This window comes from Pinus tabuliformis, chromosome X (assembly GCF_031772625.1).
Source record: "Pinus tabuliformis cultivar Carrire ecotype Pingquan chromosome X, CPIR1, whole genome shotgun sequence".
NCBI lineage: Eukaryota > Viridiplantae > Streptophyta > Pinopsida > Pinales > Pinaceae > Pinus > Pinus tabuliformis.
Window position 1 is genome coordinate 1390969321 of NC_142308.1, and position 14444 is coordinate 1390983764.

At 36.8% G+C, this 14444-nt stretch overlaps 1 protein-coding gene across 1 annotated transcript; it reads right to left on the reverse strand.

The window, feature by feature from the left end:
* Nucleotides 1-732: 732 nt before the first annotated feature.
* On the reverse strand, nucleotides 733-11673 carry LOC149145237 (plasma membrane ATPase-like). Its single transcript, XM_089452379.1, has 7 exons — nucleotides 11596-11673; nucleotides 11435-11503; nucleotides 5333-5572; nucleotides 5015-5083; nucleotides 3013-3195; nucleotides 2726-2889; nucleotides 733-829 (listed from the first exon to the last, which is right to left on the reverse strand). Exons 1-7 carry the CDS (start codon nucleotides 11671-11673, stop codon nucleotides 733-735), a joined length of 900 nt encoding a protein of 299 aa, XP_089308505.1.
* Between the last annotated feature and the right edge of the window lie 2771 nt (nucleotides 11674-14444).

Genomic DNA, 14444 nt, shown 5'->3' on the forward strand with positions numbered 1-14444 from the left:
ACTCTCCACCCACACTTCGGCTCGGCTACACGTAATATTTCTACAGTTGGTCACCCCCAAACCCTCAATCAACATACTACTGCAAGAGAATCCTTTGTCTTGTAATACTTTTCTCCCAAAAGAATGAATGAAGGAATAATGAATCTCATCTTCCTCATCGTCTATTAAATAGACCAAACAATGAACAAGGGTCTACATGCATACATTCCATGTATCAACACATAGCTTTATATATTTATTTTAAGTTTTACTTAATTTAATATTTATCTTAATTTAATTCTTTCGTATTTTATTCTTTTTCACTATATTTATAATTCTCTTATTTAACTCTTTCTTATTTTATTTTACCTTTTTTGTTAACTTTACTTAATTTTTACTATTTTTATAGTTTACTTTTATATATATTTATCTAGAACTCCAGTAATATTATTTACTATTTTATTTATTTATTATTATTATAATTTTTTCATTATTTATTATTTATTTAGTATTATTATCTTTTTTTTATTTATTTACCATTATTATATTTTCTTGATTGTTTATCATTTATTTGCTTATATTTTAATATTATATTATTTTATTTTTTATTATTATTATTAGGAGACATTACACTCTCTCCTAGTGACTTGCCAATATGGTTTTATGAAACAAACCAGTGTTGCTCAGATGTCTTCCCAAATTTCAAGGTGAATCTGCTTGAGTATATAATCCTCTGAATGTAGTTGGCCTGGTTTAAACAATATATGCGTGTTGAATGGCATTAATGTCTAATCCTTTTAACTGAACAACTGATTCCACGTGTCCCTTCAATGTATGTAGTTCTCTCAACAGCATCAACATGTTTATCCATTAAGGAATTTAGACTTCTGTGATCCATAACATTGTTAAGATAATCTTCGGCAAAATCACATAACCAATCTTTTGTCGACGCATTTCAAACCAACCAGTGTGGTTCATCGTCAGGACAAGTTGAAGAACCAATCCGGCTTAGCTAGATTAAATAGAGTGTGCAGAGACTCCAACAGCGATAATGCTAACGGCTAATTTGACCTAATGAACCTGGTCAAACTACTAAAAAAGTTAATAAATATTTCTAGAAATAGTTAAATTAGGTAAATAAAGGAATTCATTTGTTAATTTAAAATAATATTATTTTAATTATTAAGAGAATGTATAGTATAATATTAATATTTTAATTATAATGGTCATTATATAATATATATTCAATGATTAATTATTATTTAAATAATTGAATAATAATAAATTAATTTAAAAATAGATATATTATTAATATTATTTCGAATATTAAGAGAATCTATAGTATAATATTAATATTTTAATTATAATGGTCATTATATAATATATATTAAATGATTTATTATTATTTAATTATATTATTAAATAATTATTATTAATAATATATTTATTTAATAATAAATAGATATATCATTAAATAATTGAATTCATTTGTTAGTTCAAAAATAAATATATATATTATTAATATTATTTCAAATATTAAGAGAATCTATGGTATAATATTAATATTTTAATTATAATGGTCATTATATAATATATATTAAATGATTTATTATTATTCAATTACTATCTAATTACCTGTGAATGGTAATAAGTCACTACTATTTTTATAATTTCATTACATCAGGTAATTATGTAATAATTACTTAATGGTCCATTGGTAAGTTAGATTTTCATTATTTAGTTTTAAAATATATCATATTCATTATTTAAATATAATGGTCATTAAAATAATAAGTTATATAAAATAATATATGTTTATTGAATACTCTATAACTACTAACTAATTATTAATCCCAAACAAATTGTTAAAACATTATTCTTCCTAGAGTTTTGTTATCCTAGGTAAATGCCATAATTAAGGGTAAAGTCCAAGTTAATTCATAATAGAATAACCAATAATATTGGTAAATCAAAATTTATCCTTTAAACTTAATGGTCAAAAAAGCCAATATTAGTTCAATATTTTTTATTTAAAATATTAGAGGTAACTAAGTCCTTAGGTAAATAAATTATTACCTATAGGGTTGAATGATTATTACTAAAAATATAACTAAAATTATTGGTCAATCATAATTTATCCTTTAAACCTAAGGTTAAGTTTCTATTAATAATCGATATTTATTCAATATTTATTTATTCAAAAAATATTAAAGTCAACTATGTTATAAGGTAAATATTATTATTATTTATACGGATTAAAAAGGGGGTCCATTCCCCGATAAAATGGTCAAGTGAAGCATAACTCAAATATTCTAGATGAATAACTTGAGTATACTTTCTTGCATGAAGCAAATGGAAGGGATCACTCGTGTGCAGTATTTTAAAACAATGGTTCTTTCCCAACGTTGTTTCCAAAATACAAATTTTTTTCTCCTATAATTGAATAGGCATGAGGATTGAGTTTTTTGTTTTACTGATCATCAAACAATTGCAAATATCATGAACAAGTTCTTCTTGCTTCAAATCATTGGTGAAATGGAATTGAATGCAAGCCATGTAGATTTGCCTAAATAGTAAAACTTGTGCAAAACACAGAGAACACACTTTTTTCTTAGGGCATGGTATTTAGAACCTTAAAATCATTTTCAAAATGCAAAGATTCAAATCAATTTGGTTTTTCTCATGAAATAGGATTAGGGCAATAACATAGACTCTGAAAGCATTATGCATTTCCATGATTTGTTACCTTGCAATTTTTGCACGTCTTCTGGCTTGCTCTGCAATCATGGATGAATGCCCAACAGAAGTGTAGGCATCAGGAGCAATCAGACCATGTAAAGTTCTCTGAGCAAGTGCCCATTTGGCTTCTCTGTCCTCTCTTCCGTAATCCTTCTTTGTTGTGAAATTTGTCTACATGATGTCATTGTTACCAAAATGAGCATTTGCAAGAGAAGAATATATGCTCCAGGGAAACTTTTCTGACACATAACAAAACAGAAAACCTATGAAGAGTGGAGAATGCCTGAAACTGACCTTCCTCTCAAAGAGCAATTCCCAAGCTTGTCCACTAAGAGTGTAACGCACTGCAAACTTGATTATATCTAAAGGAACATAGAATACCACACTGTAAAGCCAGATCACTCCAGCCCATCCCCATCCAATGAATTTTATGGAAGCAAATCCCCAGTGCGCGTCTACTGTTATAAACTTTGCAATCTAAAAATAAGATATTTAAACATGAAATTTGCACAAAGAGATAATATTGGGCTTGAATGAAGCAACAGTTAAAAAGAAGTTTCTAAAATAATATTTGATCTAAATCGTAGATGTTTAATTATTTTTTTTAAATGGACACTCATATTGTATCAATGTAAAAGTTACCAACCACAGGTTCTAAAGTTTCAATTTTCAAAAGACAAGCTTAGTCATAATTACTAGACTACAAACTAATTAGCAAGATAAAATAATCAAGAAAAAGCTTGGGAGTAAAATCGTGAAAAAATGAGAAAATGGTGTCCTTTTATGGGAGATATAGTGTGCTAATCGAGTCAAACTTGTTAACCATGAAATTGGCTGAGCCCTAGCAAGAGAAAGAAGTTTGACTACCAATCTGATTCAAACTCACAATTCTGCAAGTCAAACTCTCGATTCCTCTTTCATTAAACTTAGACTTTGGCAATTGTGTTATCTTTGTAATGACATCACATTACAAACAATATTGTGCTCCATAAAGAAAAGATGAATCCCTTATACTTGTAGATCTTGGTAATTTAGTTACTCTTGCTTCATCAGTTTGCAGCCTACCATTTGATTTGCTCTTTCAAATATTGTACTTGGGGAAATGTTCATCCACATTAAATAATGGATAAATGTTTCAGATATACAAACACTGGTGTATAAGATGCAAAGCAACACACAACACCTACACAAAGTATGATTGGAAGAATAATCCGCTTAATCTAGATAGGTCCGTTCAAGTCTGAATAATAAAATCTTTTTATAAAGTGCCTATCTGTGTGCTTTCTAAAGATCAAATATTTGTATAATTTTGTTGAAATAACATGTACAAGCTCATAGAGGCCATATATCTTTACAAATGGGTATCTTCTCAAGTGGACATGGGCTTCGAGTCACCTCTGTCCGTGAATCTTTTTGTTCGCAACTCTTCTCAGTATTCGTTCAGTTCTTCAAGTAGCAGTACAATCATCGATGGCCTGCCTGATTCCCTGATGCAGGAGCATCCGACTGAAAAAGGCGACAGCTGGGAAACAACTTTTTTTTCTTTTTTCTTTTTTTTTTATTGAAAAGAAAGGAAAACATTTTGAGTTTTTGTTTTATTTTGTTTTATTTAAATTAAGGTTGACTCAGCCATTGTTCTTTAAAAATTAGGCAAGCAAATCAAGATAGGATTAGTTAGGAACGTGTTTAAAGAAATTATTAGATAACTGAAAGGTAACTGAGGTACAGTTCCTCAACTGTAAAGAAACTGCTAGTAATGCATTGAAAAAGAAAAACTAGAATCGAGAACCTGTCATTAAGGAAGTAGGACAATTTTTTTCCCCTTGTGCATAAATATTTCAGGCATTGTATTGAAAGTATTGAAAGCAAGACTGTGACATAACTCATTAAGAAGTCGAATGGCATCAACAAGAAACTTGTGACAGAAGGCCTCTCAGACCAGGAACCAGACAAAGGCAAAACCAACATAGACAATACAATTTTTTTCCTTCCTCAACAACAAAACCAGGTACTTTTATATTCAGCATTTCAGCAAAACCGTGCATTCATTTCATTTCAAAATTTAACAGTTCATGGTACAAATTATACAACCCAGAAACTGTGGAGGGTTCTGAAACCCATGCAAAACTGAAAATTACAATTCACGGGCTAATACTAGTCAAATAGTGAGGGCATGAAAACCCCTGAAACCACACACATACATGGAAGAATCGAAACCCCAAGGATTATACCTAACTACATACAAAGCAAGCAACAAAGTAAGCAAAAGAAAGATACATCCATGGAAATACCCTACCCAGATTTTCCCTAAGGCTGCGAAAACTTCCAAGAACAAGGCCATGGAGTAGTGTTTCCCTGGAATGACCTGCACACCACCACAAAATAGGGCAGCAGTTAGGTAGGACCACGAGACCAAAACACAGTGAATAGATAAGGAGTGAAGATTTACCTAGAGGAGGTCTGATTTCGCAACAGAGGACGAGAGCCAAGACCCACAACAGAGGGTTTCTCCCAACATAAATGCCATGAGAGAGTTTTGCCTGCTCACCAAGGAGCCAGAATGTTAGAGCCTTAAAAACGAAAGGAGAAATTGCAACTGGAACAAGAAGATTACCTGAGAACGAGTTCGTTGAGCCGTCCTATGCAGTAGTAAGGCGAGAACCTGTGTTTGTAGAGCCAAATCATCACCAGACCCAACATCAAGAAAATAATCATCGCAAAATAGAGCAGAGACAAAGTATGAGTCGGGTGACAGAGATAAATCGACTTGCAGGTGGGAAATTGACCTGAAACCCTCCAAGAGCCAGCGAAGCAAACCACCACAGGGAGCAAGCAAAAGCACAACGCCAACAAACTACCATAGGGAATAAGCAAGGCACAACATTAGCAAACCACCATACAGGACAAGCAAGGCACAATGATTACCAACCATCACAAGAACCAAGCGAAAGCACCAAGCACCCATAGAGCCGAACCAGACCACAAAAATGCAAGAATGAATTCCAAATACCCTCGGCAGCTGTGATAGACCATATTTTCAAACCCGAGGGCAGTATGAAGGGCAGGCCGAAAAACATAAAACACATTACAACCTCACACCAAAACCATTCCACTGTCTTAAATTCGAAAACAATAAGAGTTAAAGGGACGCTGCTACGTGTCCCTCCTCGGGATCGCTACCAATTTTTGGTATTAGAGCAGTTTGTTCCTTTCTCTCCGTAAGGAGGGAGGTAGGAAAAAGGCATCGAGGAAGAGCCATTAGAAGAGTAGCAGATGAAGGGTTATGAGAAGAAATTAGGACTGTAACTGCACGTTTGACTGCAGTGGAAGTAGGAAGGCATAGAGATCCAGAAGGTGGGGATGACAGTGAGGAGGAAAACATAGCCACGATGGATGGGTCAGATGGCGAAAGACCAGAGATTAAACTATTGAGGTAAGTTTTTTTGGCTAGCAGCAAGCCAAGACCGAAGCTCTCTAATTATGATGGCAGTTTGTCCACAGAAGCATTGTTAGATTGGATAAGTGAGCTAGATAAATATTTTGAATATGAAGAAATCAGTGAAGACAAGAGGATCAAGTTTGTTGTCACCAAGTTGAAGGGACATGCAGCACTATGGTGGGATAGTGTATAGGCAGAAAGGAGGAGATTGAACAAACCATTGATTAAAAAATGGGACGGGATGATTGCTAGAATGAAGAGTAAATATCTACCTAAATATTATCATATTGCCTTTTATAGAGAAGTACAGAATCTGAGGCAAAGAATGATGACCGTAAAGGAATATAATGAAGAATTTTATAAATTAAACCTGAGAGCTGGTTATGTTGAAGATACCCCTGAGAAAACAGTGAGGTTTGTAAATGGTCTATGGATGGAGATCCTAGACGAAATTAGTATTCTTTCCCCTAAGACCATAGAGGAAGCCTATCAGAGTGCTTTGAAGGCGGAGGAAAAGATTGCTAGGAAACAAAATGCTAGAAGAGGACGTAGTTCTGGTAGAGGTCAGGCACAGACCTTTGGCAGAGGTAGGACTGCCAACAGCAATGAAGAGGGAAGTAGTTCGAAGACTTTGGGGCAGACTGAAAGGGAAGGTAACACTAGAGGAGGAAGGTCATACCAGTGAGGAAGAGGTAATGGCAACGGCAGAGGAAATTCCTATCAGTGTTATAAGTGTCACAAGTGAGGACACAGGTCCTTTGAATGTCCTAAAAATGAACAAACTGGCCATAGGGAAGCATATGTCGCTCAGCCCGATGAAGTGAAGGCACCACCACAGGAGGTGGAAAATATGCTAGAAACCGGGGAAGCCTTGGTGTTGAACAAGGTATTATTGAAACCAACTAAGGAAGTAACTGATCAGACACGGAGGAAAGCATTGTTCCGGACTATGTGCAAGTTGCATGGGAAATGCTGCAAATCAATCATAGACAGTGGAAGTACTAACAGTCTGGTAGCTACTGAAATGGTGGGGAAATTGGGTTTGAAGAAGTTGAAGCACCTAACTCCATAGGGGGTGTCTTGGTTGCAGAAAGGTCACCAACTGCTGGTCGATGAGCAGTGCAAACTAGAGTTTCATATTGACAAGTACAAGGACAAGGTGACTTGCGATATCATGCCTATGGACGTGTGCCATATTCTACTGGGCAGACCATGGCAGTATGATAGGAAGGTTGTCCATGACGGGGAAACAAATTGTTACAAGTTTGCTAAAGATGGGATAAAGCATACGCTAGTGCCCATGAAGGAATAGGATGCTGCGGAAACTAGTGGGACAAAAGCATCACTGTTAGGTGGAAAAGCATTTTGCGACAAATGGGGGATGATGAGTTAAAATATACAGTTGTCCAAAGGTCAAAACCAGTTTTGATCCATACTGAAGTCACTGACTTACCGAAAGAAATACTGGACATGCTACAGGAATTTAGTGATATTGTGGTAGACGATCTACCAGAGAAATTACCACGAAAGAGGAGCATTAGTCACCATATTGATTTTATTCCATGAGCCAATTTGGCAAACAAGGCTTCTTACCGGATGAGTCCGAAGGACAATGAAGAAATTAGGAAGCAGGTGTAGGAGTTGTTGGATAAAGGACTGATTCACGAAATTTTAAGCCCTTCTGCATTCCTGACTGTTTTAGCTCCCAAGAAAGGAGGTGAGTGGCGAATGTGCACTGATTCCCGGGCAATTAACAAGATCACTATCAGGTACAGGTTTCCTTTACCTTGGATGGATGATATGATGGATTGTTTGAGTGGAGCAGCGTACTTTTCAAAGATAGACCTGAAAAGTGGCTACCACCAAATTAGGATTTGAGAAGGTGACGAGTGGAAGACGACTTTCAAGACTAATGAAGGCTTATACGAATGGTTGGTTATGCCATTTGGATTGAGAAATTCCCCCAGCACGTTCATGTGTTTGATGAACGAGATGCTAAAGGAATTCATTGGTAAATTTGTGATTGTATATCTAGATGATATACTTATATTCAGCAAGACGAAGGAAGAGCATTTTCGACATGTGAGGTATGTATTGGAAAAATTGTAGCAAAATATATTACTGATAAATTTGAAGAAATGTTCTTTTTTCAAGAAAGAGTTAATTTATTTGGGATTTTTTATTTCCAAGAATGAACTAAAAATGGATCCGAAAAGGTTGCAGCCATAGTTAGTTGGTCGTCTCCGAAAAGTTTTTTTGAGGTACGGAGTCTTCATGGATTGGTGAGTTTTTATCGGAAGTTTATTAAAAATTTCAGTGGGATTTGTGCACCCATGGTGGACACCATTAAGAAGGCAAATTAGCCTTTCCATTGGACAGAAATGACAGAGAAGAGTTTTCAACTGCTCAAAAGAAAGATTACTGAAAAACAAATTTTGAGATTACCAGACTTAAAAACTTTTTCAAGTTCGTTGTGATGCCAGTGGAACATCCATTGGTGCAGTACTTAGCCAAGAGGACAAGCCAGTAGCCTACTTCAGTGAGAAACTAAATGAAAGTAAGCAGAAGTACACGTCTTATGACAAGGAATTTTATGCAATGGGTCAAGCACTAAAGCATTGGAGACATTATCTACTGGCCAATGAATTTGTCTTATTTTCAGACAATTCCACATTACAATATATTATGCAGCAACATAAGCTGAACCACAAACATGCGAAGTGGGTGGAGTACCTGCAGAGTTTTACATTTGTGTTGAAACACATCAACAATCAAGCCAACAAAGTGGCAGATGCATTAAGCAGGAGGAATTTGATCCTACAGGAAAGTACGATACAAGTATTAGGATTCGAACATCTTAAAGACTTGTATAAAACAGATGCAGATTTTAAGGAAGCCTATGAAGCTTGCCAAAATCCATTGTTGAGAGAACAGTTCATGGCCAAACTATAATATGTAGGAAGGGTTGTTGTTCAACGGAAGGCAATTGTGTATTCCAGAATGTTCTATGAGAGAGAACTTAATCCAAGAAAAGCATAATGGAGGTTTAGACAAGCATTTTGGCATAGACAAGACCTTGGATCAGTTGAGCCACTCTTACTATTGGTCGAAGATGCGTAGATATGTACAAAGGTTTGTGACTAGATGCAAAGTGTGTCAGCTTGCAAAGGGACACAACCAGAACACAGGGTCGTATACGCCCTTACCTAGTCCGAATAGACCATGGGACTCAATCAGTTTAGACTTTGTCTTCGATCTGCCGAAGACACAATGGGGATTCGATTCCATCATGGTGGTGTTGGATCGTTTCACCAAAATGGCACATTTCATTCCGTGTAGGAAAACCAATGATGCCACACATGTAGCGCATTTGTTTTTCACAGAGATAGTCAGATTACATGGCTTGCCGAAGTCTATTATTTCGGACCGAGACATTAAGTTTACAGGACATTTTTGGTGGACCTTATGGAAAAAATTAAACACCAAACTAAATTTTAGCTCAGCTTATCATCTGCATACCGATGGCCAAACTGAAGTGGTGAATTGAAGTCTAGGAAATCTATTAAGGAGTTTGGTTGGAGAAAATTATCGACAGTGGGATCGTGTGCTTGCACAAGTGGAATTTGCTTATAACGATTCGCCCAACAGAAGCACGACCAGTAGTCCTTTCCAGATCCTATATGGAATGCACCCACGTGGAGTACATGAGTCATGGGATTTGGGTCAGTTGGAGTGCAGGAATGTTGATGGTGAAGATTTCGCATAGGGAATTAGCAATATTCATGAACAGGTGAAATTAAAATTAAAAGACAACATCCAAAGATAGAAACAGAAAGAAGATTTGAAAAGGCGGGAGGTACAATTCAATGTAGGAGACCTGGTATTAGCACACCTATGCAAGGAGAGGTTTCCTAAAGGTGAATACAACAAGTTAAAATGGAAGAAAATTGGGCCTTGCAGGATTCTTCAAAAGTTTTATGCGAACGCTTATGAATTGCAGTTACCCCCAGGTATAGGAATTTCACCCATTTTTAATGTGGCATATCTGTACCCCTACATTGCGGCAAATGAAGAAGACAGTTCGGAAAGACGAACACGAGACACCCAGAATGAGAACGATTCGTGGATTAAACAAATGCCCCCAGCAAAGCCTTTAGAGATCGAACAGATCCTAGATACCCAGGTGGCCAGACGGACTCGAAGGAAAGAATATTTGTGGTACCTAGTCAAGTGGAAGGGTCATCCTATTGAAGATAGTTCTTGGTTAGATGTTGGCTAGATTCGAGTACTCTATTGAAGAGCTCATGGACAGGAGCCATGAGTTTAATTTACCTCAGGAGCCTAATGTAGGAGCATCTCACTGAAAAAGGCGACTGCTGGGAAATGGTTTTTTATTTTTATTTTTATTTTGCTCGAAACAAGGGAAAACATTTTTAGTTTCTATTTTATTTTGTTTTATTTAAATTAAGTCTAACTCAATCATTGTTCTTTAAAAAGTACGCAAGCAAATCAAGATAGGATTAGTTAGGAATATGTTTAAAGAAATTGTTAGATAACTGAAAGCTAACTGAGGAACAGTGCCTCAACTGTAAAGAAACTGTTAATAATGCATTGAAAAAGAAAAACCAGAGCTCATTGAGGGGCTGCCATCCAGAGAGAAGAGAGAGCTCATAATTTGTAATTTACAATTGTCTCGAATCTCTATAAAAGCAAATAAATCTAGAACCTATCATTTAGGAAGTAGGACAGTTTTTTTTCCCTTATGCATAAATATTTCAGGCATTGTATTGAAAGTATTGAAAGCAAGACAGTGACATAACTCATTAAGAAGCTGAACGGCATCGACAAAAAACTTGTGACAGAAGGGCTCTTAGACTAGGGACCAGACAAAGGCAAAACCAGCATAGACAATACAATTTTTTTCCTTCCTCAACAAAAAAATCAGGTACTTTTATATTCAGCATTTAAGCAAAATTGTGCATTCATTTCATGTCCAAATTTAACAGTGCATGGTACAAATTATACAACCCAGAAACCGTGGAGGGTTATGAAACCCATGCAAAACCAAAAATTACAATTCACAGGCTAATACTAGGCAAATAGCGAGGGCATGAAAACCCCTGAAACCTTACTAATACTAGTCAAACAGCGAGGACATGAAAACCCCTGAAACCACACATACACAGAGGAATCGAAACCCCAAGGGTTATTCCCGACTACAGACAAAGCAAGCAACAAAGTAAGCAAAAGAAAGATACAGCCATGAAAAGACCCTACCCAAGTTTTCGCTAAGCCTGCAAACACTTCCAAGGACGAGGCCATGGAGCAGCGTTCCCCTGGGATGACCTGCACACCACCACAAAACAAGGTAGCATTTAGGTAGGGCCACCAGACCAAAACAGAGTGAACAGATAACCAAGAGATGAGTGAAGATTTACCTGCAGGAGGTCCGATTCCGCGACGGAGGACGAGAGCCGAGACCCGCAACAGAGGGTTTCTCCCAATAGAAATGCCATGAGAGAGTTTTTCCTACTCACCAAGGAGCCAAAAGGTTAGAGCCTTAAAAACAAAAGGATGAATTGCAAACAGAACAAGAAGATTACCTAAGAATGAGTTTGCTGAGCCGTCTTGTGTAGTAGCAAGGCGAGAACCTATGTTTGCAAAGCCAAATCATCACCAGACCCAACATCAAGAAAACAATCATTGAAAAACAGAGCAAAGACAAAGTATGAGCTGGGTGATAGAGATAAATCGACTTGCAGGTGGGAAATCGACCTGAAACCCTCCAAGAACTAGCAAAGTAAACCACCATAGGGAGCAAGCAAAGGCACGGCACCAACAAACCACCATAGGGAACAAGCAAGGCACAGCATTAACAAACCACCATATGGGACAAGCAAGGCACAACGCTTACCAACCATCACAAGAACCAGGCAAAAGCACCGAGCACCCATAGAGCCGAACCAAACCACAACAATGCAAGAATGAATTCCAAATACCCTCGGCATGTGTGATAGATGTGTTTGCAAACCTAAGGCCAGTACGAAGGGTAGACCGAAAAACATAAAACACATTAAAACCTCACACCAAAACCCTACCACTCTCTTAAATTCGAAAACGATAAGAGTTAAACAGTCGCCGCCACATGTCCCTCCTTGGGATCGCCACCATTCCCCCATTTATGATGTTAGCCTCTCTGAAATTGTTTTCTAAAAACAAGCAGGACTCGAGGGTTGGAGAGTTTGAGGAGGCTAGCCAATTTGTACCTATGCTAAATATGGGGTTCAGTGCCAAGAATGGGTGGGTTTTGTGAGCTCCAAAGAAGGAAACTAACCTTGAGTTGAAGGTGGGGAAGAGGGAAGATGCAATTGGTGTTCCTTTTCAAATGAATGCGACACATAGTGATGATGAGAATGGACCTAAGCTGCAAAAGGATCCATACCGGGAGGATCTGGACTTGGAAGACAGACAAAGCAACAAGAATTCAGCAATTTATTCAGACAATGTTATTCGTACTAATATTTTTTATGAGGTGTTGCTCTGTGGTGGTAGGAATGGTAGAAAATTTACGGACATGCAAGTGCAAGTGTGAAAAGTGTTCAAAATGGGTCCGTGAAAGGTTCACGAGGTTCAAAGACTGTTGGGAAGAAGAAAGGGAAAAAGGAAGTGGTGGATATGAGATCTCTTCTTCTTATTTGTGCACAAGTTGTGGAAGTAGATGATACTCGAGGGGCCAATGAGACTTTAGAGCAGATTAGGCAACATGTGTCCACTTATGGAGATGGGTTGCAACGCCTGGCGAATTATTTTGCAAATGGTATGGTAACTGTTGGAGAATCTAATTCCAACCACATGTTGACTCCAGTCATTTATGGCTGATGTTTCCAATCTAATCTTATTTAAGTGATTTGTAATACTGAGAAGAGTAAGCAGAGTGAGTCCTCTGCTCCACATATTGTTCTCTTCAATTTTTGTCATGGTATCAGCCTGTGTAAGACTCCTTGAGAGCAACAGAGAGAGATGAGTTTTCATAAGACTCCGTGAGAGAGCAGCAACGTGAGTGAAGAGAAAGCGTAAGCCTCTTTGAGAGAGCAGAAAAAGTCACTGAAGAGAAAGTGCAAAACTCTTTGAAAGAGTAGCACAAGTTTAGAGTAAGCCTCTTTGAGAAAGAACAACAGAGGTTTGAAGAATCCTATATATATATAGAAAGCAGCAAGAAAACTAGAAGCCAGCTACTGCAAGGCAAAACAGATTGAAGAATTTCTTTTGGGAGATTAATGCTTTCCATGCGTTAAAACCAGTGCGTTAGTAACTCCACTGATGCTGAGCAGTGAGAGGAGAAAACGCGTTAATCTAAGGTTACTTTGAAACAATTTTAAATTGGCACGGGTTGGCTGTGATGAACAACACATTAGAGCGCTAGCACTACCCTTCAAAGTCGACGGAAGAGTTAGCACGCGGTTTTTTCTCATCCCACAGAGCATTACCAGTGATTTTAAAAAAAAAAATGGATGTTCACAAGGCACGAAGCTGAAAAAGTCAAGGGATTGGGATTCGCTAGAAAAGTAAGGTAATGGTGGTTGTGTTATAGCTTTCCAGCAAAACTAACCACCCAATAGGAAGCGGGGACTTATTTTTTATTTAAAAAAAAAAGAGTGGTTGAGAGAGTTATTTTTTATGAAAAGGCATGAGACTTCCAAACAAAAAAGGTTTGCGTGATTACTTAAAAGGTCTTTGGGCGTATTATTTTAAAAGTGCTCATGTATTTGGTTTTTAAATGGCTTCCGCATGTGAATATTTTGTTGCTTATATAATGGGGTGGCATTGTTAAAAGAGCCGTGGATTTTTTTAAGAAAATATATTGAAGTTTATTTTAAGAAGGGATAGAATTTTTATTAAGGCTTATCTAAAAGAGAATTTTTTAAGTCTTGAAAAGGAGATTAAAGAGAAAAAAGGGCCTATTGTTCCAATTGGTTCTGGACAATTGTAATTTTTTTATGAAAGCTTTCTGAAGATGTGTAGCAAAGAAGTGTGTCTCTATGTTTGAAGTTTGATTTCTTTGTTGAGTCACATTCTGTCAGCGATCAAATGGGAAAAGCCAAGTGGTTGAGAAAGTCAAAGACTAAATGAGATGTTTGAGAGCTTTTCAGATCTGGAAGTGAAGGGGCAAAATGATGCCTTTGCATTGAAATGCATAAAAGAATCTGTCGATGACAACATTCTACCCCTGATTTCAGAAACCAAGACAGTGAAGGAGGCTTGGGATACCCTTGAAAGGTGTTTTGGT